General features: G+C 42.5%; 1 protein-coding gene across 1 annotated transcript in view; it reads left to right on the forward strand.

Moving 5' to 3' along the window:
- myo16 (myosin XVI) overlaps positions 1-26,604 on the forward strand; it is a gene marked incomplete at both ends in the record, with an annotated part of 74,318 nt that overhangs the window by 22,175 nt on the left and 25,539 nt on the right. Inside the window, 18 exons of the mRNA XM_083996669.1 lie at positions 2,294-2,418; positions 2,568-2,693; positions 6,023-6,098; positions 8,071-8,221; positions 8,396-8,546; positions 8,733-8,843; positions 12,056-12,121; positions 13,495-13,622; positions 15,113-15,218; positions 16,520-16,637; positions 18,215-18,362; positions 18,711-18,828; positions 20,781-20,898; positions 21,606-21,677; positions 21,911-22,052; positions 22,699-22,771; positions 25,356-25,508; positions 26,078-26,278. Of these exons, the coding sequence (XP_083852795.1) occupies positions 2,294-2,418; positions 2,568-2,693; positions 6,023-6,098; positions 8,071-8,221; positions 8,396-8,546; positions 8,733-8,843; positions 12,056-12,121; positions 13,495-13,622; positions 15,113-15,218; positions 16,520-16,637; positions 18,215-18,362; positions 18,711-18,828; positions 20,781-20,898; positions 21,606-21,677; positions 21,911-22,052; positions 22,699-22,771; positions 25,356-25,508; positions 26,078-26,278 (2,183 nt within the window). The remainder of the gene's footprint in view (positions 1-2,293; positions 2,419-2,567; positions 2,694-6,022; positions 6,099-8,070; positions 8,222-8,395; positions 8,547-8,732; positions 8,844-12,055; positions 12,122-13,494; positions 13,623-15,112; positions 15,219-16,519; positions 16,638-18,214; positions 18,363-18,710; positions 18,829-20,780; positions 20,899-21,605; positions 21,678-21,910; positions 22,053-22,698; positions 22,772-25,355; positions 25,509-26,077; positions 26,279-26,604) is intronic.

A 26,604-nucleotide genomic window follows, 5' to 3' on the forward strand; every position in this document is an offset into this window, starting at 1 on the left:
AACATCTACATATAAATGCACATGCGACGTGCGTCAGCATCGGTTGGGTCTGAACTATACGAGTTTTAAAACCACAAAAATCTGGCAGTGCAGTGTCACCTCCTTGTCATCTTTAATTTTGGGTAGCGGCTTGAGGCTACAGCTGCCACTACCAGCACACCAAATCCTTTTTGACAAGGAGGAAGAAAGAATGAAATAAAAAAGACAATATTTCTGTTTCTGCTCCATTGAGTTTGACACTGTTGTAGAAGTGCCGCACTAAATTAGTGCACTACTCTTTCAACAGTGTGGTTCAGTGAAATGTGTTGGTCCATTTCCATGTTGGCACACTCCTTTCAGACAGAATGAACTAATGTGCAATGAGAAAAAGTAAATATTTCATTCCCTTCATTTTCAGAAGGCACTAAAAATGGTTAATATTTCATACCTTCAGTTAACAGGGAGATGTTCTGTGTGGATGTACAGCATGAAGGTGAAGTACGCCAACAGGCCTAATGACGGTGGATTGCAAATCGGGCTCTTGTCTCCCACAGAGAAAAGAGAAGGTCAACAGAGAAGCTGTGAATAAGCGAGATAAAGGCACATGATGGTTTGGGGGCACGCAGAGACCGAAGTAGAAAAAAGCACATACTGTAGATAGAATAGCAGAGGGGGAGCAGGGAGCAGCAGCAGAGAAACACACAGACGCATGGAGGACGGGTAGCAGAAATCATGCTGACGAAGCTAGACAGAAACAGATATAGACAATGATGGAGGGTCTTCCCTCATCAATCTCTCAGCAGCCACACATGAGCCTGTGCAGGGATCACATGACAAACGCAAGTGTCTGACTGCAGACGGCGGCTAACTCATCACAGCTCAGACCACCCTACACACACACACACACACACACACACACACACACACACACACACACACACACACACACACACACACACACACACACACACACACACACACACACACACACAGAGGTCTCACTCCTCGACTCCCCAGCCACAGAGAGACCTCTCCCTGCCTCTGTCTGCCAGCCCCTGTGGTGATCTCTCTACTCCTGCCTACCTCCAGCTCCCTTGATACCAACCCCCCCATTGTGTTGGGCTTTGCCACCATGAAACCCACTCTTACTCACGCAGCCTCACTCAGCCTCTGTTGCTATAGCAACTTGGTTGCATGCTCTCTTTCCCCATCAAGTTTGTGTGGTTGTGGGTAAGACAGACTGTCCATGTGTCTCTGCATCAGGGATGAAGGAGGAGAAGGAGTTTTTTTGTGCTTCAGTACATATTCTGTTTTTAGTTTTCATTGTCCTGGCTGAGCTGCTGGTGCTCGATGTAAACTGGAGTATCGGCACTTTGGAGAACAAGTTTTCTCCTCTGTTGTGGTGATGTCACGATGAGCATGTCTTAGATACCTATAGAGCTTGGGGGCTGCCATGTGTTTGCAGAGACAAACACATTGATTAGCTGATATAACCAGTCTATTTGGAAAAGTCTCATTAGTAAGTGCCCTGGAGCTTATCCGAGAGAAATATAGATTGATTGGTAATCAATGTATGCTATTAATGCAACCGAAGTCAGGTCAGTTGCTTGAACGAGATTATGGAACAGGCAGTGCATCGATCTTCATACTTTGCGATGCCCTTGTAGACCCCTGTATGTCTGCGTCGGCCCAGGAGACAAACTACAGTGGCCTTGAATCATTCAGGTCAGGGACCAGAGCCGAGCATGAGAACACCATAAACATCTGATCTGAAGTGTCATTAGCTTCTGGGGCGCTTCAGACCACGAAGTTCATGTGGCAGGGCCTGGTTTTTAGCACAAAGTGTGTTCCAGTTTGCCATCAGTTTGTGCTTGTTCTCACTGTCGGTGACATGTACGCAGGCAGCATCCGTCACTGTCATAAAACACCACACTTAATTCTAACCAAACCTATTTAACTTATTTACTTACCACAAAAACTCAGAAGTCTTAAAATGCAAAAAAGTCAGGACCCTGTACTTAATATAATTCATTCCTATATATTGCAGAAGTGACCAAACTAGTAAGTTTGCTTTAAATTGTTGAATCCCAGGTGTGAGACTTAAAGAGATAGTTGGACATTTTGGTGGTGTTTTTGTATTTATGCTGCTCTTCAGTAAGAGGATTGACACCAGGAAGCCACTGGTTAATGAGACATTGTGTTGATCACTGGAAGTATAATCTGATTTTTACCAAAAGAATTTCATTAAATGTCAAACTTGCATGACAGTTGCATACTGTACTATTAATGTGCTCCTCGTGTTTGTGTTTTCTAGGTGTGGATGTGTCGTCTATGCATGCCATGAAGACACAGAGACCCAGCACCATGTTGTCTGATGTTAGACAGCTCGTAGCCACGGGCGTGAACCTCAGCCAACCCAATGATGACGGGGTCACTCTGGTGAGTAAGGTTGCAGCCAGGTGTGACCTTTTTCTTCCTTTCTATCGATAGTTTGTTATCTTTCTTCTACTCAGTCTGAACCAGGTTTTGGAGCTCTTTGTTTCTGCTGCCATAACTTCTCTGTCTTACTTCTCTTTCTCTCTGTGTAGCTGCACATAGCCTGTGCAAGTGGTTACAGAGAGGTGGTGTCTGTGTTGCTGGAGAACAGAGTGGACCCACATCCTGCAGACAACAACTTCTGGACCCCTCTCCACCTGGCCGCTAAATACGGACAGGTAATTCACAGCAGCACAACAAAATGTCAGAACATGTTTGACATTAATGAAGTCGTCCCCCACTTTCAACTCATCCAGCTCCATTGATCCCTTGTGATTGCAGTCATTAATGAAATAATGAGGAAATTATTGATGGATTGTCCCTCTGAGCAACTTGCCTCCAGTTGCCCTGTAAAACCTCTGATAAACTGCTCTTTTTGGGCCTATTGATCAGAAACAGTCAAAGTGCCGGGACTGCATATATGCATTTGTTAACACTATTTCAGATGAGCAGTTTTAATGGTTTTTCTTAGAGGAGAGGAGATTGATTCACAGATGGGGCAGAGGTGAGTTGTTGAAACGATGGGATCTGGTGGTTTGGAAGTGGTCCAACTATGAAAGAAGGGAAGTGATCGCATTCAGATCTTGCTGACCCAACTAGATATTTAATTACATTTCTCGGCTGTGTGCCAGGCCACAGAGAAATATATTCATTTGGTATTTAGAATCCCTCTCTACTTTGGTTCATCTATCTACACGCCATTTTTCACCCCACTGGAGTGTCTTTTTAAAAATTCTCTCTGTAGTAGTCTGACATCCTTTCTCGTTATCATTCATACAGATGTATTGACCTCGTTCTGTTCCTTACGTTTCACACAATTCTTTCATTAGCTGATCAGATGATAGTTAATCAGTAGAACAAAATGTACACTCATCCACTCAGCACTCCTCCAATAACTTCCTTGTGTGTCCTTGCTTTTCAGACTTTGTGCATATGCAATTACTCTGTGTACTTGTGTGTATGTCTGTGTGTGTGTGTGTGTGTGTGTGTGTAGATATGTAAGTGCATCTGACTTAGGAGTGGCAGTCTACAGGATTGGAGAATCGATTAGGTTTCCCTCACTGTGTGCTAAATCACCACAGCCATCAGCTCTTTACTGGTGCCAGCGCTTTGCCTCCTGCATACCAACTACTCCCTGAGCCGTCTCAGTGCTCACCCCCTGCCACCTTCACCTTGTAGACACTGACACATCCAGTAATGCTGGACATTATGGGTTCAGGATGTGTGCATGTATTCAGCTGAGTAAATCACTGCCCCCACCAATTTAAATGCTGAAGCAAACCATTGCTTTAAAACACTGAGTGGTGACTGTAATTCTAGCTGGTATGTTGAACCCAAAGACCCCCTCTGCTGCAGTGTGAAGTACATACTGGACCGACCCTTTAAGAAGATGTATGAACCTATTACTGCAGCTAATTAAGCTTCCCTCTCTCTTGGCCTTGAGATAAGTTAGGCCCTGACACTTGGCTTCTTTTGTTTGAGTTGGAGGTTTTGAAGTTATGCTCTCTTGAGGATTTTTTTTAAATAGTCCTGTGTTGGATTTCCAAAAGAAAGAAAAAGACAGGCTGTTGATAGGATTGGATTAATTCTGTATGTTTTATAGGGAGGGCACACATGAAAGTTGTGGTAATAGAGGAACCCAAACATTTATATACAAAGCACTTTAATGTTAATCTCAGGATCAATTTTCACATCTGACAAATATTGTTATTTCAAAGCAAGATAGCTGACTATATATCAGTTTTTGGTTCTTTGGTTAGTTGAGATTAATTTGACCCTGCTGATCCCCATGTACTCATGACCTTTTTCTGGTACTCCCATTAACTTTGACCCATTGAGGAGTTGAGATCTTGTGGTGCCACTGACGTGGTGTCAGTATTTATAGGGTGTTAGTGCAGCTGACAGGGTTTGTGGGCAGTAGAGATGCTGCAGACTTATAAGTCATCAGCTGTTGGCATGGATCACAGCCAGTCTGCTGAATGTACTCTCCTCCTTAATGCAGATGATGTCGTATCACTCAGCTGTAGCACAAAGAAGTCCAGTGACGGTGACGTACAGAAATGTATGTTGGTATGTTAGACCATAGGAGAAAATAATAATTATACATTTTATTTATAGAGCACTTTTCAGGGAACTCAAAGTCACTTTACAGACAATAAAAACAGCAGATAATACAAGTAAAATAGAAAAAATGGAAAACTCATTACAACATAGAAAACATTTGAATACAGATTAAAACAAATACGACTATATATCAAGAAGTACTACATGTTAAAAGCAGAGCGGAAATGGTTGAAATGAGTGCAGAAGGGAGTTATCCTGCCTTTTAAGTGGCAGGACTGTTCAGTCATATGTTTTGATGCAATAAACTGAGAATCAGTGTTTTTATCCTTAGTTTGTGGTTAATTGCATCATCTAGTAACTTGGTAACAGGTAAAGCATAATCATATAGGTATTTGCTCCTTGATATACTGTATACACCAGTAACTGCAAAAAACAAAAATGTATATACATTTGATTGATTTGATTTGATTTGTTCTGATATATAACCATGGAAATCACCATACAGTCAGAGGCAAGTATTACCATATAAGTGATTGACAGTGTAAAAGCTCTTTAAGCAGTGCTTTGTTGCAGTGAAGCTAAATATAACAGTCTGAAAACTTTATTATTTTCTTCAAATATTTTCCTAGAATTACCTCTATGTAGGTTTTTGTGTTCAGTTATAAGCCATAGTCATTTCATTTGCATTTTGAAATGGTGTATTTATATTCGTTAATCTGCTGAGGCAGCGTCTTTGTCATGTCATCTTGCCTACATTACCAAGAAATAATGAAGAAGATGCTCCTCTATTATCCATAAATTGAGTCACACTTCACATACATCCACAAACTGATCACAAATCAGTATTCAGAGACCAGTTAGTGCTTCACAGTCCTTGGATTCAATGCAGCTGCGCATCGAGTCCAAGAGGGGTGGTGAAAGAGACAAGTATAAAGGGGCCAGAAAATGAAATGAAGGAGCAATGAGAGGGAACGGGGAACAAGTCAGATTGTGGCCTGTGTGAGCAGAGTTTAAAGAGAAAACAGAGACAGAACAATAGAAGACAGAAGTGACAGCCATCACATGTCACGCTGCGTAGAAATGAGGGTGGATAACTACAGGGTTCTTCTGCTGTGACATGTGACGGAAGATGGGCTCATTATTAAAGGATCTCCTCAGTCTGGGGCAACACTTGTATAGACCTGTCATATGTGTGACATACACTGCATATATCATCTGCTCGCTGTTTCAATGCTATGCCTGTGTCAAAGTATGTCCTAAATTTACATATCTACATCTGCACTGTAGCGATACATCCATATATGGCCTTTCACTGCAACATCTGCAAAAAAATGTACCGTGTTGGTGGTTTGAGAGAAGATGCAGTTAATAGTGCCCGAGAAATGTTTGAATCTTTCTAGGATCAAATTAAAACAGATGCGGATGCTTCTCCCATCTCTTACAGACAAGCATCGTTAGCCAGCTCCTGAGACGTGGGGCAAACCCAACTCTGTTGAACTGCAACCAAGACAAACCCTCAGGTAACACACTTCTGCATTCATACAGATATACCCATGTGCACGTACACACACACACACACACACAAATATTGCAGTGAGACTGAGAGATTTAGCAAGCGGGAGGTAATGAAGCAAAGAGGCAGGGAAATGGATTTTGACTTATTCAGCTGAGGTTTTTCAAATGCATTAATAATCACTATGATGATATGGTTGCACAAGCACACACACACACACACACACATTGTACACAGTGAATAAAGCTTCCTCATAATCAGTCTCTGGTGAAAATATCTGTGCACATCCAAGTGTATCTGCAAGAGAGAGAAGTCATTCTAAAACATTAACGCCTCGCTCTTGTCTGTACACACACATGTGCACCGATTAAAATTGGACATTAGCAGTAGTTTTAAGTGGATGGTGGGATGAATTTGGTACTGGGCATTGGTAGCATCTTAGCTAAGAGTGTGTGTTGTATTTTTTAAGGATAAAAACATAAAAGATCAACGGATCAGGTCTAAATCAAGACAGTTTGATCCAACTCAGCGTGGTGGCAGATTTGTTTAGAGATTCCTGTTTTGACTGGTTGGTGCCAGATATCGGGAAAAACCTATTTAAGTAAAGAGTTCCAAATAGGAAATTGATATAGCTACCATTTGAAAGAAGATTTGCACTAATGGGATGATCTCTTTAATTTAATTTAAATATCTTTAATTTGTGTTTATAGGACCTCGTTAAGCCTGTCTAGTAGTAGTCTTGCAGAGCTGTGTTTTACCAGAAAAACTAGATTCAGTTAACAGTCGTCTTAAACAGGAGGCTTAGACACAATTTAGGAAATTCTAGTGGGGGTACAAATCGCTAATTTCAACCTTCCAGGACAAATATTGCGGGCCATCATTGGAGCTTTAAATTCCTGGCTTCGCATATGTGGTATTCTTCTGAAAATGATCATCTATCCTTCGCTTCTCAGTAAAATTCTCGGTCTCACCGCGGGTGTGTGAGTGTAAATTAACATATTTCTATTAAATTCAGTTATATTAATGTTGGAATGTAACAACACCCTTTATTGGCTGATGATCCAGATCAATCTTCCAAATTTCCTTCCCACACACACAGCGGAGACACAGCAGGGGTATGTCTCGCCACATCTCCAACCTTAACAGAACCGTACTAAAGCTGCCCCCCTTTTAGAGTCAGGCTACTGTATTAATGTAGTGTCATTGTAAATGTTTGCAGAGTCTCTTGTGTGATAGTGATGAAATGTGTCATAGACAGGGATCTACCGAGAACATCATAGCTGCCTCGAACCATTTACTCCCGTGTCTTCATCTCATCACCGACTGCCTCACTCCGGCCTCAATCAATAGCTCCTTCTGGCATGTGAGCTCAGAAAAGATGTGAGAGACGAGACGCCCTTAGAGACTAAAACAACCCCCCTCTTTTCTTTCTTTTTTTTTACTTGAATCCCCCACCACCCCACCCCACCCTTCTGCAGCAACATGACGAAACAAAGACAGAGCAAGAGATGGGAGTCTGGGGGATTGTTAGTCACATAGAAATGAAAATACAGGATGAAGCCATTCCCCTCTCTTGTGACCTGTTAGACCTCATTACAGACGGGGGGGAACTTAACTCCCCTTCTTTTTAAGCACAGTTGGATCGATCCACAGCGGGGTTCACATTCTGCATCAGTGCAGGCTCATTGACAGGGATTTTCAAGAGGGGTTGACAGCGCAATGATGAGAGAACAGAGAGGTTGTCGCACAGCAGAGTGTTTTGCTCTTGTGCTAACAGTGTTACCACATCCTCAGTGTCTTTTCACCAACGTCTTTGTAGTGTTTGTAAGTTTCAGAAAACAATGAGAAAATCCTTTTTTGGAGCTTACAAATTTGACATATAAAGGTTTTAGTCAAATCTAATTAAAGTAGTCTCTGTGAAATATAAATTATTTCTAATCTGTACACTGACTGGCCCGTCTTGTGTGTCCTGTCACCAGACATTGCTGCAACAGAGCCCATAGCCGAGATGCTTCTGAGTGCAGAGGAGAGCTGGCTGCAGAGACTGAAGGACCCCTCTGCTCCTCTGCCAACTACAGACCAACGCTATGATGGTGGATCACATGACGTCACCTTGCCTGTGAAGAACTTGTGGGTCAACTGTTTTATAAGCACAGATGTTGTTTAATATTTACCACATAGATTGTACTGTAAATCATTTTATTTTTTTCTCTTTCTCTGCCATCCACCCCTTTGCCACAAAAATACATCTCACCTGGCTTTGTTCTTTCTAACTCCATGATTCCCTATCTACACTATATATAGGAACCCATTGCAGCTCCCGATCTCTAAGCGGGACAGTCTGCTGGAGAAATGTGCCATGTTCAGAGATGCAGGTGGAGCACTGAGCGGACAGCCCTCCCAGGACAATTGTTTAGATGGTCCCTTTAGCTCTGGAGCCGGCAAACTAGAGCAGGTACCTCATCCTCTTACAGTTCCTGCCACACAGTAACATAGAGAGGACACAGATCATTTTTAAAACCCCCAGAAAATAGCTAAGATTTCACATTTTACATTTGTTACATTTTTGTTGCTAAATCATTGTTTTTGTCAGCTCATCATCACATGTCAATTTGTCACTGTTGCGCTGCTTTTTCTTCAGGTCAAGCTGATGCCTCCGGCCCCTAATGATGACCTGGCCTCCCTCAGTGAGCTGACCGACAGCAGCCTGCTCTATGAGATGCAGAAGCGCTTTGGCAATGACCAAATCTATGTAAGACTCCACTGTCCTTGCACCACTAACCAAGGAATATCACATTAAACATACATTAGAGCAGTGAGCACACACAGAGAAGACAGAGAAATGCAAATATATGATCTTTTTCCCTCTTGGGCATAAGTGGGCCACTGTATGTTGTTTTATTTGTAATGTTGTGTTGTGTTGTGTATGGGGATTTCAGGATGTGATGTTTAGATCACATCTCGCATACTCTATACCCATGAGCTCTGAGGCTGAGGTTTTCCTGCGGCATATGTGTATATATATGTATGCAGATGTGCATATACAGTATACTGTACATCACACACAGTGAATTTTACACACTGTGTCTCCTCAAGCTCTAAAACCTTTTTCATAAATACTATTCATACATATGACTTGTGTTACAGCTGTGATACAGTGACAGGCAGTGGATAGTTATTGAGGGTCACTTCCTGACCTTTATAGACCAGTCTGTTTAGGGGGTTTGACAAGGATCCATTCTAGGACTTGTCTTATTCACCATCTATATCAATGACATTACACCCACAATAACAAACTGTAACACCCATCTTTATGCTGATGACACAACTCTCTACTGCATTTCTAATACCCTACACTCTGCCATTGAAACCCTCCAGCAAGCCTTCGGCAAACTCCAGCGTTCTCTCTTTAATCTGAAATGAATTCCCAATGCGGATAAAACCAAGTACATGATCTTCCCAAGAGCCAGAAATATGGCACACGATGGGTTACATGTCACTACGGGGTCACAGAATACAAATATTTATCTAACCTCAATCTAACCTCGCAGTTAGATTAAAACAAAGAATCGGATACTTATACAGGAACAAATCAGACTTTCCGCTGCCCTACAGGAAACGGATCATCGAGGCTGTATTCATGTTCTGGACTATGGTTACATCATCTACAAACATGCATCTGCAGAAAGTGGGTTGGGCACTCTCATCTATCAGGAGAGACATCCACTATTACCCTTTACCCTTTCCAAAGTTTTAACAGGAAACATGCCACCATACCTCAGTAATTTATTAAACTGGCCACTCCAAAACTACCCAACTTGTTCAAGCGATTATCTAACACCCCATGTTCCAAATTCAGCCAATCCGCTTTTAGTTTCTCTGCCGCACACACCTGGAACAATTCACAACTGACTCAATCAATACATTTGTTACCTTGGGCCAGTTAAAAATATTATCAAAAATACCCGTTCTTTTGAATGCAACTGTGTTTAATGATGATTGTTAATGTTGTTATTGGAAAGAGCTTATGTGTGATAGTACTTCATCTCTTCCAACTCTACTCTGTGTTTTTTTTTTTTTTTGGGGGGGGGGGATTATGCTCTCGACGTCATTGGAAATGAGGGTTTACCCTCAATAGCTTTCGAGATCTGAATAAGGGTTAAAATGAAATGAAAATGAAAAATACACTACACTAGGTTGTGGTCATGAGTCCCTTGCACTTTCTGTCAAGGCTCACTGACTTGGGTAACACACACACACACACACACACACACACACACACACACACACACACACACACACACACACACACACACACACACACACACACACACACACACACACACCTAGACTGGTGACAACTACAAAATCAATACGGTTCAGATCAAAGATAAATCCATAACTATACTAGAGTAAAATACCTTCATCTCTAACAATTGGTCCATTTCATATTCCTGTCATTTTCTCCTTCCCTTGAAAACTGGGGTCTGGCCCACGATCCTCCATTGGGACTGAGCTCTATAAAGACTGGAACCAGATCAATGTGGAGCTATCTGGTGCACTCTCTTCCCTGTGAGGAGGCAGTAATAGTCAGTTATTATGGAAACCCAGATGGGCCACAGACAGTAGGGTTAGCCACAGCAGGGGACGAAGATAAGGGGATGACAATAAAAGGTGGTGGTGGAAGAAGAAAAGAGGAACGATTAGAACTCAGTATAATGAGCCCTGGATACTGAGTCGAAGTCTATTTGGAGGAGGAAGTGGTGAAAGGAACATAACAAGTTGCCAAAGTGCAGCTACAATGAGTATAGTGGAGCAAGTCTGATCTGATTGGCTATAAACCTTCTGCTATAGATGTGTAATGTTCAGTATTGTGGTCCAGACACAGAAGTTAACAAAGCCAGATACGATAATAACATCTTGGATTTGAGTTTTAGGCTGTAACTTACATTAGTACATTTCTATAAATTCCCTTTTTCTATATTTAGTTTGGCCTTCTATACACTACATACAATAATGGAGGACATGTTAAGAAAGAGGTGAACAAAACAGAGATGTGGTGAAGGACAGAAACAGCAAGTGGACAAAGGCAGTGAACGCTCCATATGTTCCCAGCAGGGTGGTCAGAGATGGGGCTTTGATGAGTGATCTGCTGCCTTCTGCCAGGATAGAAGGACCAGTGCACCACGAAATCCCCAAGGAGGGCGGCGAGGAACTGGGGACAGATATGAGAGAAGACTCAGACAAGCGTGTCATGAGATTAAATAAAAGAAGTGGTCAGAAAACTGGCTCAGTATTATCACATACTAGGTTTACCCCCATTAAAAACAAAACAAAGAATGCTGCCGGAAAGTTAGGAGAATATCCCTCTGTCTGCAAGCAGTGGGAATTTGTTCGAGTCATTAACCTTCAGCCAGGGCCTAAGGACAGAGCTGTGTGTTGCAGAATGTTAGCAATGCCGGTGTTTTCCCAGGGGACAGTCTTCGCTTTGAAACAGCCTCCAGGACTCTTTGTGAGAAACAGAGTGTTAGTTTAGTGGAAAGGGTCAGAAATTGAGTGCTGGTTATTTTGATCCAAAATGGCCTTGGGGGTCTGTGTGTGTAAACTGTGTGTGTATGGGGGGGGGGGGGGGGGGTCATTACTGAGGTTATCGTTGAAGGTCACCTCCTGACCTTTCTCTGTCATGAAATTACCATATCCTTATGTTAATAGAGGTAGTCACAGTCATGAATATTGATGTCAAGAAAAGAGCGGGACAGCAGTTCTGTTTGCAGGTCAGTGTTCGCTCTAGGTCATCTGTAATCGGTGAAAAACCCAGCAGTTTGTCAAAACGGTCCATCCAAGCAGAACTGAGCCACATCACAGCCAATAGATAAATGTTTTATGATGTTAAATGAGCTTCTTGTTTTCAGCTGAATTACCGAGTTGAAGATGACTCGGGTGTGTTTTTGTGCTCTGTTGTAGACTTACATCGGACACATCCTTCTGCTGGTCAACCCAAATAAAGAGCTGCCCATCTATTCCACTTTGGTAAGCATCCATTTAAGTTACCTCTATTTCAAAGAAGATTACATGTACATTATATGGTGTGTTTCAGGCTGCTGGTGTTTCAGGTGCAGGTCAAGTAGCATACCATCAGTCTGGTCTGAAACCTGCGCTTTGCATCTTACAGCCAAAATAAGGGCAGTTGCTGTATAATATACAGAACATGAACAGATGAAATGGACCTTGAGGTTGATAAATAATGCAGTCTTCCTGTCAGTGATACACGGCATAAGGCTGACTCTGCATTAGCCAGGAAATAGAGGGATCCAGTTTAGCGAGACAAACACACTTACTCTCAGACTTACATTTATTACGCTACTTCTCCACTATAAATAATTAATTTTCAAAACACTATCACAGTTGGGGAAAAGCAGCATATTTAACATTTCAAATATAAAGAGGAGATCGACAGGCTCCGGTGCTTCATTTATTTCAGTGTGTGTCACCTTATTATAATGATTCATTTAGAAAAATCTGAATTAACACTAGTTTAGTGCATGCCCATGTGTGCCCAGGAGGGGTCGAATCCTCTGCTGCCATGACAGAATGAATCCAGGCCCCCTCTGGCTGCCCCATTCCTGCCTATGTCTGGATTCACTCCAGGCATCTATACCCAACCGAGAGAAATGTGTGGAAGATGAAGGAGGAGCCAGGGTGAGAAGGACATATGTTACAACATGTGTGATCTGCTGGTCGTCTGTCACCCCCTCTGGCCTGGTGGTGGTGGTCGACAGCCCGTCCTCCTTTCCTCCTCCACACATCTGCTGGTTTGGTTACAGATCGGGGTGTTACAGCACAGTTACCTCACACAGTTTAATCTGATTCACTGTCTGACACACTTCCTATGTTTTTTTCACAAAGTTAAAACTACGACTTATTCATCCTTTTTTAAAACTCCCTTAGGTATCAATTATGCAACTCGTTCTGTTTCTGTCCTTCCTGCTTGGATCCTAACCGGGACTGAAGATTTAAATACCGATGTTCAAGCTCAGCTCCATATTGTCTTATTTTATTATACAGTATTATATTATTCAGTGATGCGTTGTTGAATCCTGAAAAAGATGAAGGCAATGGAAGTCTTTTTACTTTCTTCTGTCACACTGACATGGTGTGGACATTAACCAGCAACAGTCTCAGGTTCACCCGAACCTTATTTGCTTAAATTAGTCACAGTTTTGTTGAACGACACGGTCAGGATTAGTTGTAAACTACACCTTGTCAGTGAGCTGGATGCACAGGCATGTTAAATGCAGTGTGGTTTCACTGTTGTGCTGAAACTAGATCGTATGTGTTGCTCAGTCCAGGCCTGTATAACCATGTTACGTAAGAGTGTAATCCAAACTCTCTCTCTCTCTCAGGTGAGTCAGTTGTACTTGAGCTCCACAGGTCGCCTGTGCTCCTCTCTGCCCCCTCACATCTTCTCCTCGGCAGAAAGAGCTTACCACATGATGCTGCAGGAGAGACGCCCGCAGTGTTTCATCTTAAGGTACACTTCCTTCCTCCACCACTCTGCGAACACTGAACTCTGATGAGACCAAAAAAAAAAAAAAATGTCAGCAAGTTCAGCAGGCCACCTGGTTTGTCCACGCCCCTCCGCCACACACCTGTTCAACACTCCCTGAGAGATTAATGGACCTCACCCTGTGCTGAGCTGTTCAGTGCTCATACAGAGATGAATGTTTGCTGGGAGCGCTGCAGCATCTTGCTCTTTGTCCTTGGATGGACGGAGGCAGCTCCCTGATTGCAATTAAATCCTGTTCCGGCTCTCCAGTGACATTCCCGCTGAGTTGTAACCAATCTGGCAGAGAGTTAATGTGCCCTGGCCACAGGCTATCCATCTCACTCACACAGAGAAACGCACGCACGCACACACACACATGCAGGCATGCAGGGACACTGTGCATCCACATCTCTGCTGCCCTTTATTACACACCTTTTCTTATTCATCTATAGTTCAAGCTTTCTGTTTAACTCTGTGTCTCCTCACATATACACCAAAGAACACGCGCACTCACATGCTCTCACAGGTTTACAGGCAATCAGCTGCCACGGTCCCCAGAGCCCAGTGCTCTAACAAAATGCCCTTGAAATCTAATACAAACTGGTAAATGAAAAGACAGTGAAAAGGCCTTTAGACTTCACACACAGCAGGGCCATTAGTAGGAAATATAGAAACACACATACTCACAGACAAACAGTGCACCACAGCACACAGCAGCCATTAGTAAGGGCTCCTGACCTTCTAAAGCCATCTGCTTGGTGTTACTACGTCAGTCTCGACTCTCTGCGTGTTGGTGACTGTCAGAGCATGTACTGTAGAGGTACCTTATGTCAGCTTTAATATCCACACAGTGCCAAATTAAAAACTGGCCTCCAGTGTCAGATAAGTTGCTGCAGTAACAGCATGTGGAAAGCGGTGATGGTCAACAGTGCAATGTTAGTTGTGTGAGACAGAGAAATAGATTGGAAATTAAATGGGAAGGGGTCCCCGAAGGGGTGATGTCAGGTGGGTGGAAACATGTCACAGAGGTGATGTGTAGGAAACACCCTGATGACTAAAGCATCACACCTATTCTCCTGAGATATACGGAGCAGAGCAACACACAAAGTGACAAACAGATTTTATATTGTTACAGTAGGCTCTGCATTTCATCCCAGATTTCTAGCTTCTATTAATTGTACTGTTTCTACTTGCTCAGATTTGTCCTCATTCAAAATGTTAATATATCTATCTATAAAGCAAGGTTATCATAATCTTATTTATGTAATATTGGATATAATAAAACAAAAACTCCCTTTATCATACTATATAGTACAGAGCTGAACTGTTGATTGTGGAAAACACATCTCAGCAGTGTTAAACGCTGAGAGATAAGGAAATGAAACATGAGACTCGACAATGCTTAAAACAATAATAACATTGCCTAAAATATGAATAACAAAAAATCTACTTTTTTTCTGTCTTTGTCTCTGTAGTGGTGAAAGTGGTTCTGGGAAATCAGAGGCTTGTAAGCACATTGTGAGACATCTGACAGCCCGCTCCAGCCCCAAAGGCTTCTCACTGGATCCCAAAATGAAACATGTAAGTCTGGGCCTGTCTGTCTGTAAGATATTCCTCTGTTTTACACTTCAAGCAGTCTTCAGGTGGGTTGTCCTGGAGGCTTTAATATCTAAGGTATATGTCTGTAACTGCAGTGTCCTGGGCATCAGCATCGATTCCTCTATTGTACACTCATGCACTTGTCTCTTTGCTTTTCTTTGCAAAATATCTCTTTGTATATATTTGTCCCGTTTATGGCCATGCTCAACACACTAAATCCTCACTTAGAGATACACAAATATGTTTTGTGTTCTTCAAAGCAAGACACTGAATACATCCTACATCCTTTCTTACTGTGCTTATTGTTCCACCCCCCTTGTCATCTCTGTAATAAAGAAAATCCGATAGGACTCATTGAAGTGGTGTTCGTAGGTGTGTACACGCATCCTGCTGTTTCTTGTTGCTGTAGTGGGAGAGAGAAAAGATGTATGGATTACCACGCCACAGTATGGAACCAGTGTTAGGAGTATTTTCCTCTCTGCCTGATAGCTGTTCATTTGTCAGACACCATTTGAAAATTCAGACTCCATGTTTGATTGCATCATTAAGATTTCTGCTACGCTGACTCTTATCGTCATAATGCTCTTTCAGTGGGACAAAGCCATTTGCAGCAGGGGAAATTGTTTGTGCTTTCTTTTCTTGGATGGAGTCTATTCTTCCTCTCTTCCTTTTCAGCCTGTAGAGGGAGGGAATAAAAGATAGAGTATAAAAGATCAACAAGTATCTATCATGGCACATTTCCCAGTAAATCAAGAGATGCTACAATCCAAAAAAAACATTTTGTAGAGAAAAATGAATTTGCTAAAACACATTTTCTTTAAGTGAAATATGCAGAGTCGGAATTTAGTATCCTCCTCCCCCCTGTATGTGAAAAACAGACGGAAAGAAGACTAAAAATCTGTCATGTAAGTCAGCACTTGTTTGTATTTTTCGGTGACGTTTAACCAGATTCACCAGCTCTGCTCTCAGTCAGTCAGTAGGTAACAATGCAGTGATAGCGTGGAAGTACAAGTGCTGTGTTCTAATGAAGTCATCGTTATGTCGTCGATATCTGGGTCAGCCCGCTCTCTGATCATCCTGGGACAGAATAAATGCCGAGTGCCCAGTTAATGGATACATATTGACATCTAGTGGTAGAAAGTGGGATAAGACTAGAATTTATTTTGTCTCAGCAATGGAGATGTTTTGTGTAAATTGAGTTTGTTATTGAAAAAAGGATGAAAGCAGAATGTATTTAATCCACATTAGAAGATATTAATATTTTGGTTTGATATCACACACAGGTGTACTGTATCCTGGAGGCTTTTGGTCATGCAAAGACCCAGAGGAACAACAGTTCAAGCCGCTTCATCAAGCTGTTGACCATGCAATACTGTGAAAAGAGGAGGACAATGCTCAGAGGTATGTTACAATTGTATGGATCTGAAGTAGTTACTTTCCTTTTCATATACTGTACAGTAGCTTCTGATAGTTTTCAGACACCTTCACTTTTTGCACACGTTATGATCTAGGATAAAATTGGCCATTAATACACACTCACTATGCCATAGGTACAATGTAGAAGCGTCCTTTTGGAACTCAAGTCTCTTAATTTACGAAAGCATTCAGACCCTATGCTGTGACACTCGTAAAAGTGGTCAGGTTCATCCCGTTGGCCTTAAGTTTCACCCTCACTCACTCAATTCTAAAGCTTTAAGTGTCAGAAGCACTGTGACCAAAATAATTGTGAAATAATGGAGTTTTGAATTACCAGGACTCTTTCTAGAGCTGACCGTCCAACCAAACTGCAAGTGGGTAAGAAGGGCCTTGATCAGGGAGGTGACCAAGAACCAGACAGTCTCTCAATCAGAGCTTCTGCACATGTGAAAATCAGCATATTTAGGCTTTACACTAGATGGTAACTAGTTGGAAGTCAAAAAAAAAAAAAAAAAAGAGTTTGCCGGTCTGCATTTAAAGGAATTTGAGAGCATTAAGCAAATGAGACTGGTCAAAATTATAGGAAGGATGACTGTAGCAAAATACAGAGCCTATCGCAGAAAATCTGCTCCAGGGTGCACACGACCTGTGACTGGGGTGATGATCACTTTTCAGCACAACAATGGCCTGAAGCACTCAGGTGGCTTCAGGACAAGTCTCTGTCGACTGCTGTTGTTGAATAGTCCAGGCAAAGCCCAGGCTTAATCCCCATAAAACATTGTGAGGAAAAGCTGAATATGGCAGTTTAGACACTTCCCATCCAATCCGACAGAGTTTGAGAGGATCTGCCATGAAGAATGGGATGAACCGCTCAAATCCAGGTGTGCAAAGCTTTTACAGACTTACCTACAGACTCAGAGCTGTAACTGCTGCCAAAGGGACAAAATACTGGAGTTAGGGATAAATTAGAGATTTAACTTCTGAATTTTCACCATCTGGAATTAATGTACAGCACTAAGTGTGCAAAAAATAAGGTGTCTGAACATTCAGTGTTATAACTGTGAACACATTGTATAGAAATCTTCAAAATGTCTAAATTCTAGTTTTGTTTTGGAATTAATTGTCTCTTTAGATCTTTTTACCGTATTTATTTATGATTATCTAAACACACACATATTCACATATTAACTGAGGAAATTGTAGGTGTTTTCAGTCTGGAACACTAGATTTACAATGGTAGTACAGTAGACACAAAAAACGCACAATATCCACAGTGAAACCAAGACAGTATTTATAGTAAAGATGTGATTGTATTTATGAATCCCTGCAAAGCAGTGAAATACCAGCAGGGGGCGGTAAAAGCTCATCAGTCTGCTGCTGCTGCAGCTGTTGTGTTACATTTCTCCACCATGCTGTCCTTATTTTACCCCGGCTAATTTGATCAGCGAACACTGGCTATTGAACAGTGGACACAGATTTAATGTTCAAGAATTATAACTTTACTATAATTAAACTCTGTTGAAAGTGCATTTGCCCACTCCTGTTGTATTCATGTGTTGTAGCCCGTGTGTACACCTACATGCTGGAGAAGTCTCGTCTGGTCCATCTGCTTCCCCACCAACACAGCTTCAGCATCTTCTATCTGATGGCTGAAGGCCTGTCATCTGAGGACAAGAGCGCACTTTACCTCAACAATGTCCTGGCTCATAGGTACGAGGCTGTCAAGTGCCTTATGCATCCTAATTAAAGCAGATGATCTGGCCCACAAGAGCCCTTCAGTTTAATGATGCTTTATATGTCCAGAAATGTAAAGGATCGATCTTTGACACTTTACTGAAGACGTGAAGTACGTGCTGCAGCAAAGCTGTCACTATATACCGTTCTGCCAAACCCTGATAATATAATGCATTCATGTTTCATATCCTTGAAGAATTTATTTCTGTGCACACATGCCCATGTGAATGTACTTTGTATCAATGTTCCAAAACAGTGTATTTGTGCAACAATATGAATCACTGGTTGTCTGAACTACTGCTCCATACCCCGTTTTTGCTCTAGGTATCTCGGTGGAGGATTTCCTGGGGAGAACCCTCCAGTAGCTACAGCCTCTGCTCAGAGCAGGGAAGGCCTTGCTGCAGTCAAACAAGCTCTACGAGCCCTGGGTTTCAACAAGCAGGTATTGATTGGTGCATACACCTTCTGTTGAGCCTGTTTCTTCAAAGCTTCTTGAGAACAGGGATTATTCAACGTGTTGATTTTACAAACAGCCACTCATGGTGTCATTGATGAGATTTGGCACAAACAGATGCTGTAATGGTGTCTGAGTCCAGGTGTTTGGAGCTACCAGAGGGGTTTGACCAAAAAATGAACCTTCAGCTCGTTATTCTGGCTGTACACAAGGCAATACAAATACTTCATTTTGACACTTTTAGACAGAGTGGAAAGACGAATTGTTTAAATTTCATGACCAAAATAGTCACGTCCCAGTAATACCTAAATCACTGACCAGTGCAAAATGGATTGTTGGCTACTGAGAGCTGCAGAGGCCTCAGTGGAACAGTGTGTCGTGCCAGTTCAGGCACATTAAGCATTTGCAATGGGACAGACATTATCTGTTGAGACCTTTTTGGCACGGATATGTGCATTTCTTGGGATCCTGAATTGGGACACGGCACGTGTTTCAATTATCTAGCTAGAGACCATATGAAATTTGTGACTAGTGCATACCGTGCGCAAGAAGTTGGCTGTGGTACAGTCCGTCCTGTACTCGACCAGCTGTGTTCCCAGGCCATTATCAGGTTCTATTCTTATATTCCCAGACAGCATCTGTCAGCAGTGAGTGACCACTATCTCACCTTTTAATCCAGCAGCAGTCAATACACATAGGGAAAGGAGGGGACAGAGAGGAGCAGAACGATCGTGTTGTAATCAGAGGGCACTAGTGTTCACTGGATAAGACAGAGACACCAAGGGACAGAGGAAGGAATGGGGGAGTAGGAGTGGAGGTGGTAGACCACCCATTGGTCTCTGTCTAAGCTCTCATCAGGGGACGACTCCCAGTCCAGACCCAAAGGTCAATCGTCATTAACGCTCCCTATCGCTCCTTTTCTCTCCCTCCTTCCCTTTCTTCTCCTCCCTAAGTGGGGGGGTTTCTCTGTGTATAGAGTGTCAGACAGAGACTAATGCTTGTGTTTATCTCCCAGATATCAGCTCCAATATCCTGCCTTGAGAGAGAGTGCACACGTAGACATATTCACACACACATACACACGCACACAAGCCCTCAAACTCAAACATCCCCCTCTCAGAACAGTGGGTAATGGGGTATTCCATTAAGCGTCCTCTACTCAAGGGCAGAGAGGGAGGGAGAGTGGGAAGTCTGTGAATGGAAGGAGGCTGCTTCACATGTTGTTAAAATAGCATTGGATTTTTGTGGTATTGATTGTTTTGTTTTTGTTTTTGTACAATGCTTATTTCAATGGGGTCCACCACTCCTTCCCTGCCTGTCACCATCAGGGATTATTGCTGCTGAAAATATGAATCTCTGATAAACTGTTATTTAGAAAACTTTGTTATAGTTTCATCATTAAGATGGATTAAGTTTAGTTTATTTATTCATTTGGTCAATTAAAAAAGAAGAGACTGACAAAATGCATAGATTGGTCAGTAATACAGTACATGCAGCGAAAGGTGTAGGCTGTAGCAATAGCTTATTATGCCTACCCTTTGTACATACGATTTCCATTTACATAGTGAAAATAAAGAGCATTAAAATAAAAACAAACAAACAAACAAAAGACAAGCAAACAACAAACATAGTGAGAATAAAGAGCTTTGAAATAAAAACAAGCAAACAACTAACAATAAAACATAGTGAAAATAAAGAGCATTAAAATAAAAACAAACAAGCACAAAGACAAACAAACTAACAACAAAACAAAACCAAAACAGATCAGGACAGAGTTCGTATTGTATTATGACTTGTAAGTAAATTCCTAAACTAGTTGGCCAGTGTAGTGGGTAACAAATGTTATAAACCAGGAGTTAACTAGGAACTACAGTATTTTGAGTGTGGGATTGATACAATGTCATGCTCTCTCTCCCTCTCCCCCTCTCTCTCTCTGTTAGGAGGTTGACTCCGTGTTTACGCTGCTATCCGCTGTGCTCCATATTGGGGACCTACGTTTCACTGCGTTGACAGATGCCAATACAGCCTTCCCTTCTGACCTGCAGCTGCTGGAGAGAGGTCAGTGCCCCTGTCACAACTGGGGCCACGTTTCTGCCCAGTGAGGAGGAGGGGTGTATCTTCTTGTTTACCTCGTCACCGTAGCTCCTCCCCTTCTCTCTCTCTCTGGCTCTCTGTCTTGGAGCTCTACTTGGCAGCTTACCAGCATTAGTCAAAGGCCAGTCAGTCACCTGTTTTGTAAGCTGCATTTTCTGCCAAAACGTAACCTTGGTGAGGAGAGAGCTCTTAAACACTCACTTTCCCACTATTGGGGCAGTGTTTTCCCTCTGTCTGCCTCTTTCATTATGCAGCCGCGTCATGTGCTCCAGTGATCCCTGACCTTTTTGAGATGGTAAACAAATGACATCAGTGCCCGAACGGGAAAGAGCCGGTCGTTGTCACTGAGATGTGATGTTATGGCTTGTGATATCACCAAAGTGTTTCCGGGTTGCTGTCACCTTCTGCTGCTGTTATATGGGCTCTGCTCAGAAATTCACTGATGACTAAGCTGCCTGATCCACCTATTGATTATGCAGGAGTGAGCAATAGCACAGCTCAGCTTGTTGTGCCGTCTCCATGATATCACCATCGGAGCCGTGCAGGGCTTATTGAATCCACGGACGGTATCAGCACTACCTCTCTGATGTTCAGTTAATTTTGATGTTTTTCATCCTTTTATCACGTCACACTGTCATTTACTCTGTCACTCTTTATTCCCGTCCCCGCAGTTGCTGGATTGTTGCAGGTGTCCTCCAGCGACTTAAGCACAGCGCTCACGTCCGACGTTCAATATTTCAAAGGTACCGATTCACGAGCCTTCACCATCTCCTTGTCCTTCGTGCCTCTTGAATGCAAAGACATGTTGAGGAAAAACCTTAATTCTGTTGATTAAACACAGAACTGTAATACTCTTTAGTTTAGGACTATTGCTAGACATTGTTTAAACTAACCTCACATATACTGTACTGTCATTGTGCTGTCATCTGAATTATCAGGTGCCAGAAATTGCGTTACCATGTCCTTTTTGTGTCAGGTGATGTGATCACTCGGCGCCACACAGTAGAAATGTCAGAGCAGTACAGAGACCAGCTGGCCAAGGCCATCTATGGACGCCTCTTCAGCTATCTGGTCAACAGTATCAATGACTACCTTCAGGGACAGGACGACAGCATTGGGTACAGCGCACAGTGTGTGTGCGTGTGTGTGTGTGTGTGTGTGTGTGTTTTGGTTGAGACCTCCACATAAACCTTGGGTGTGTCCTCCACACCTCTACACTGTTGTTTAGTATTTTCCATTTCAGTGCATGTCATGCAATGTGAACCATTACAGACACCCACTCTAAACCTTGTGTCAAGTTTCATTATCAGTTGTGTCACTCCACAGGCTCCGACTGAGTTACTGCTTGTGTGTGATGACAGATATAGTTCATTAGTGTTGTGTGTGATAATAGATATCAACGGCCTGGGCTTCCGCAGAATTTTTTTTTTCTCGTGGTTTACAGTGAAAACACCCTAAGGCACGCACAAACACAAACACACACTCCCAGGCGGAGGCCATAGGGCCCTTGGTGTTGGGGATGCTGGGAAGTCTTATCACACACTGTTAGATAACCCAGGCTACATCTTATGGAATGTGTTTGTGCTTTGCCTTGTTTACGCACGAACCACAGAATGTAATAAATTTGTCAAACACATGGTACATCTCCTTCAGAAGTGTTATTGCACACACACACACTGCAGACAAGCATGGTAATTCTTGTCAGAGTGATGCAAGCAAGCAGATAAATTCTCACTTTAATCCACTTTTTTTTATGTCTTCCAGTGATCCTGCCCTGGAAATTGGGGTCTTGGACATATTTGGCTTTGAAGAATTTCAGAGGAATGGATTTGAGCAGGTGAGACGGTGTTTACTATTTTTAGATTTCAGTCAAACCTCAACCCCAAACAAACCCATCGATGTTTTGTCAATGTTCTCTTCAAGCAATGTGATATTTTCTTTCTAATTAAACTAAATGCATTTGTGACATTCCTTGAGTAATACCCTTGGTTTGGAAGGCCCTCCTGAGCTATAAAAATCTCCCTCAATAGTATGTGGTCTTGTAATTTCAAACAGATCTTAATCAAATTTCAAGTCAAATATTTGGGGTTGTTATCTATTTTAGCCTGGACATTTCAGTCTGTAATTGTAATGAATGAGGTGAGGTCTGTGGCTGACTGTGGCGAGATTCTTCAGCCGTCCTCGGATGAACTGACTGCTGATACAAGGGCTGCCTGTGTGCGAGATGTTGTACGTAATGCGCAGCCTCAAACGAAGCGTGTGTTCGTGCTGTGACCAGTGCACAGCAGTGGCAACCTTAAAGTGGACACCAGTGGCTCTTTCTTCTTAGACATATTATTGAATCCTGCGTTATAAAGCCCACATGTAGTTCTTTCTTCACCAGAGCATCATTCACAATATGCAACTGCACCATGCACTAAATCAGTGCGTTAAGCAAAGAGAAGCAGTGATATCTTTTTTTTTTTTATGAATTTGGGTACTTGTTTAAGAATTCTTTAGAAATTTAATCATCTTTATTTATTTATTATTTTTATCAGTTGTGTTGTTACGTGTTTATGTACCTGAATGTATTTGTGCATGTACTGTACTGTGTACCTGTATGGAGCAGCATGTCTGGCGCTGCTTGTTTTCACTGTGTTATTAGATTGCATTTGTGCAGAGAGAACAACATGTGCAGCTCTACACACAGCTCACCTGTTATGGGTTATAAATCTGCCATGTGCTCATCAAGCATGCACTGTTATTAGACCTCACTGTTGTAAGACCAACAAGGATAATGCAAACAAGTCTGTGTGTCACTGCCTCTGTGTGTGTGTGTGGTGTCTTCGGGTGTAATTCCCAGTGCTCAAGAGGCCAATTGCTTATTCCTACCACCCGGAGTTTACACTCCCTACCATTTGAGCTACAGGCCATCTCCCAGCTTTTATTAAGCCCACTGTTTGCCTTTGCTTGTGTGTGTATGTGCATATGACTGTGATGTTTGTGTGTGTGGCACTAAGATGTCAGTGGCCTTACTATACCTCTGGATGTTCTCTAAGCTAAGCAGGAGTGAGGGATTGCATACCTTATCTTTTCAGGTCACGGAGTGTGTTGAGTGTGAGCACCAGAAGGGAGGAGGAAAACAAAATGAGCAAAAGAAGCTGCCTCTCTCTCCTTCATGCATCTTCTCCATGGTTTCGGCTGAGCTGCCTATTAATATCAGCCTGGTCAAAGCACACAGATCAGCCACCACCCACTGGGAAGAGAGGAGTAGTAGCACAAGCTCCAGATAAACAAACATGGTGATCACTTACAGTAGATGTGGCACATCGGTGACAAACAAGTCCTGACATGTTTGTACACAACATGTATCCACACACACGTGCAGACATATAGGTAGACAGCCACGCTCCACATGCGCAGCGTGACCGGGGTCATTAGCGCTTGTTAATTAGAGCTGTGTTAGTAAGGGGTGTGTTGTACCTGCTCAGCACTTCGCTAATGAGCTAACTCAATCAACCACCTGCTGGGACTGAGCCTTTAACAGACTAGACTAGGCTCAAGACAAAGAATAGGCCAACATCAATGACAGAGAACCAGGACTAGAGCCGTCTGCAGCGGAGAATTACACATCTCTAAATCAGCACTTCTTAATGGAGCAGCCTATTAGACAGCATGTAGGTCATAATGCTGCTCTGATGCTCAACCCAGCCATGTTTATTTACGATTTTCACATGTTCATCAAATGAGCATTCAGACTTTTCAATGAGTAGATAAATCTATGAAACAGCACTTACTGTAAGCGAAGGGCCACAGGGAACTGAATACCACATTAGTCTTTTCATTTTTACTTCATTTTTAAGCTGTTTACTGTCACGTAACTGACAAGATTTATGTTTTTATCCCTTGCATTATACTGTATTTCTTGCTTGATCTAGCAGCGTTTTTCACACTGGATGCACAACATGTTAGATTACACTGGGCAGATGCATGAGCTCCTCGGATAAAAAGAGGAACACCCAACTGAAGTACAAGTGTGACGACGAGCACACACGCACGGCAGACAAACCCAGTTGATTGCTTCCTCGCTGCGCTATGATTGGACGACTGCTGGGTTGGGAAGAGTTCATGTTTTTGTTGGGTAGCAGAAAGGCCATACAGAGGAACGCCCATCGCTGTGTACGCCATGCAGGAGGTGCCCCCGTAAGCAGTTTGCATAATTTCAGGGTCAGGTGTGTTGTATGAGTTGTCAGGCAGTTCATTTATGCCCCATTGACTTCCCTGTTGGTGCCACAGCAGTTTATGTTTGAGGTTGTATTCATGCATTTTGTTTGCTCTAAAAACAAACATTCAGCAGCGAGTCTCTGAGGAACTTCACCATGTGCATTGAAGTGTGTGCTTACAGGTTGATGTGTGTGTCTAACTGTGTGTTTGCATTCCAGCTGTGTGTGAACATGACCAATGAGCGGCTGAGGCAGTATGTCTCCGAGGTGCTGTTCCAGCAGGAGCAGGCTGAGTGTCTGCAGGAGGGCATCGCCATGGAGACCCCACACTCCCCCTGCACCCACCCTGCCATTCTGGACTTCTTTCTCCAGGTACTGTACATTTCTGGTCAAAACCGGTCCAGTCCAGTTTGGTCTCTCATGAGCAAACTCAACACTGCAAAACCCACCCAGAGCTTTTGACAAAAGATTAACAATCACACGGCTAAATTAAAGTCACAGACAATTTCATCTAATGTTTGTTTGTTTGTTTGTTTTCCAGAATTGGGAATGGGTTTTAGCAAACTGTTTCCCTTTTTTTCCTCATTGAATTTTCATTTGAAAGAGAGATATTTGGCAAAAAAGTAACATGTTGTGTAAGAATCAGACTGGCGTGTGACTGGTCATCTCATAGCCTTGTGGTTATGATGAAGATACAACATTTGTTTTATTGTGACCACTGATAATAATAATAATAATAATAATCATCATAATAATAATGCTGATAACAATAACTACTAAGTATATAATTGTTTTAAAGCCTAAAACATTTAAACAGAAAATATAACTGAACCTATCGATGTCAGAGGGTCAACTGTCCCCTGGGGCGGATCAATAAAAGTGCTACGACGACATGCTCGGAGCATGACTGACTTATGAGCATTTGTCGGTTCCTCCTGCAGAAGCCTCAGGGACTGCTGTCTGTGTTGGATGAAGAGAGCCAGAGCATGTGGCCAGCAGAGCAGACCCTGTATAAGAGGTTGTCAGCACAGCTGGACTCCAGTCCGACGCAAGGCCTCTCTCTCACCACAAAGGATGGAAATGGAAACCCCCCACCCAAAGACCAGGGCCCGGCTTTCACTGTCAGCCACTATGCTGGACAGGTCTGTGTTTGTTACATTTATTTTTGAATATATATCATTATAGTATGTGTTTCCCTCCAGAAAGCCTGTCATAAATTAAGTCAAAAAATGTTTTACCATAACAACAGTGGTAGATTTGAATATAATCATATTTATACCTTTATCTCTTATCTCATTTCATCTGTAGAACTTTTAATGTAGTGAGTGGCTTCAGCAAACACAACGTAGTACACTGCTGCATCTAAAATTAAAACATGCCCTTGTCAAGTGTTTGAGCATCGGTTGTTACTGTTTTATGGTCATGTTTTATGACATTGGTCAGTATCACAGTATTTATATTTAGTACA

Source organism: Trachurus trachurus (genome assembly GCF_905171665.1).
Source record: "Trachurus trachurus genome assembly, chromosome: 21".
Taxonomy (NCBI): domain Eukaryota; kingdom Metazoa; phylum Chordata; class Actinopteri; order Carangiformes; family Carangidae; genus Trachurus; species Trachurus trachurus.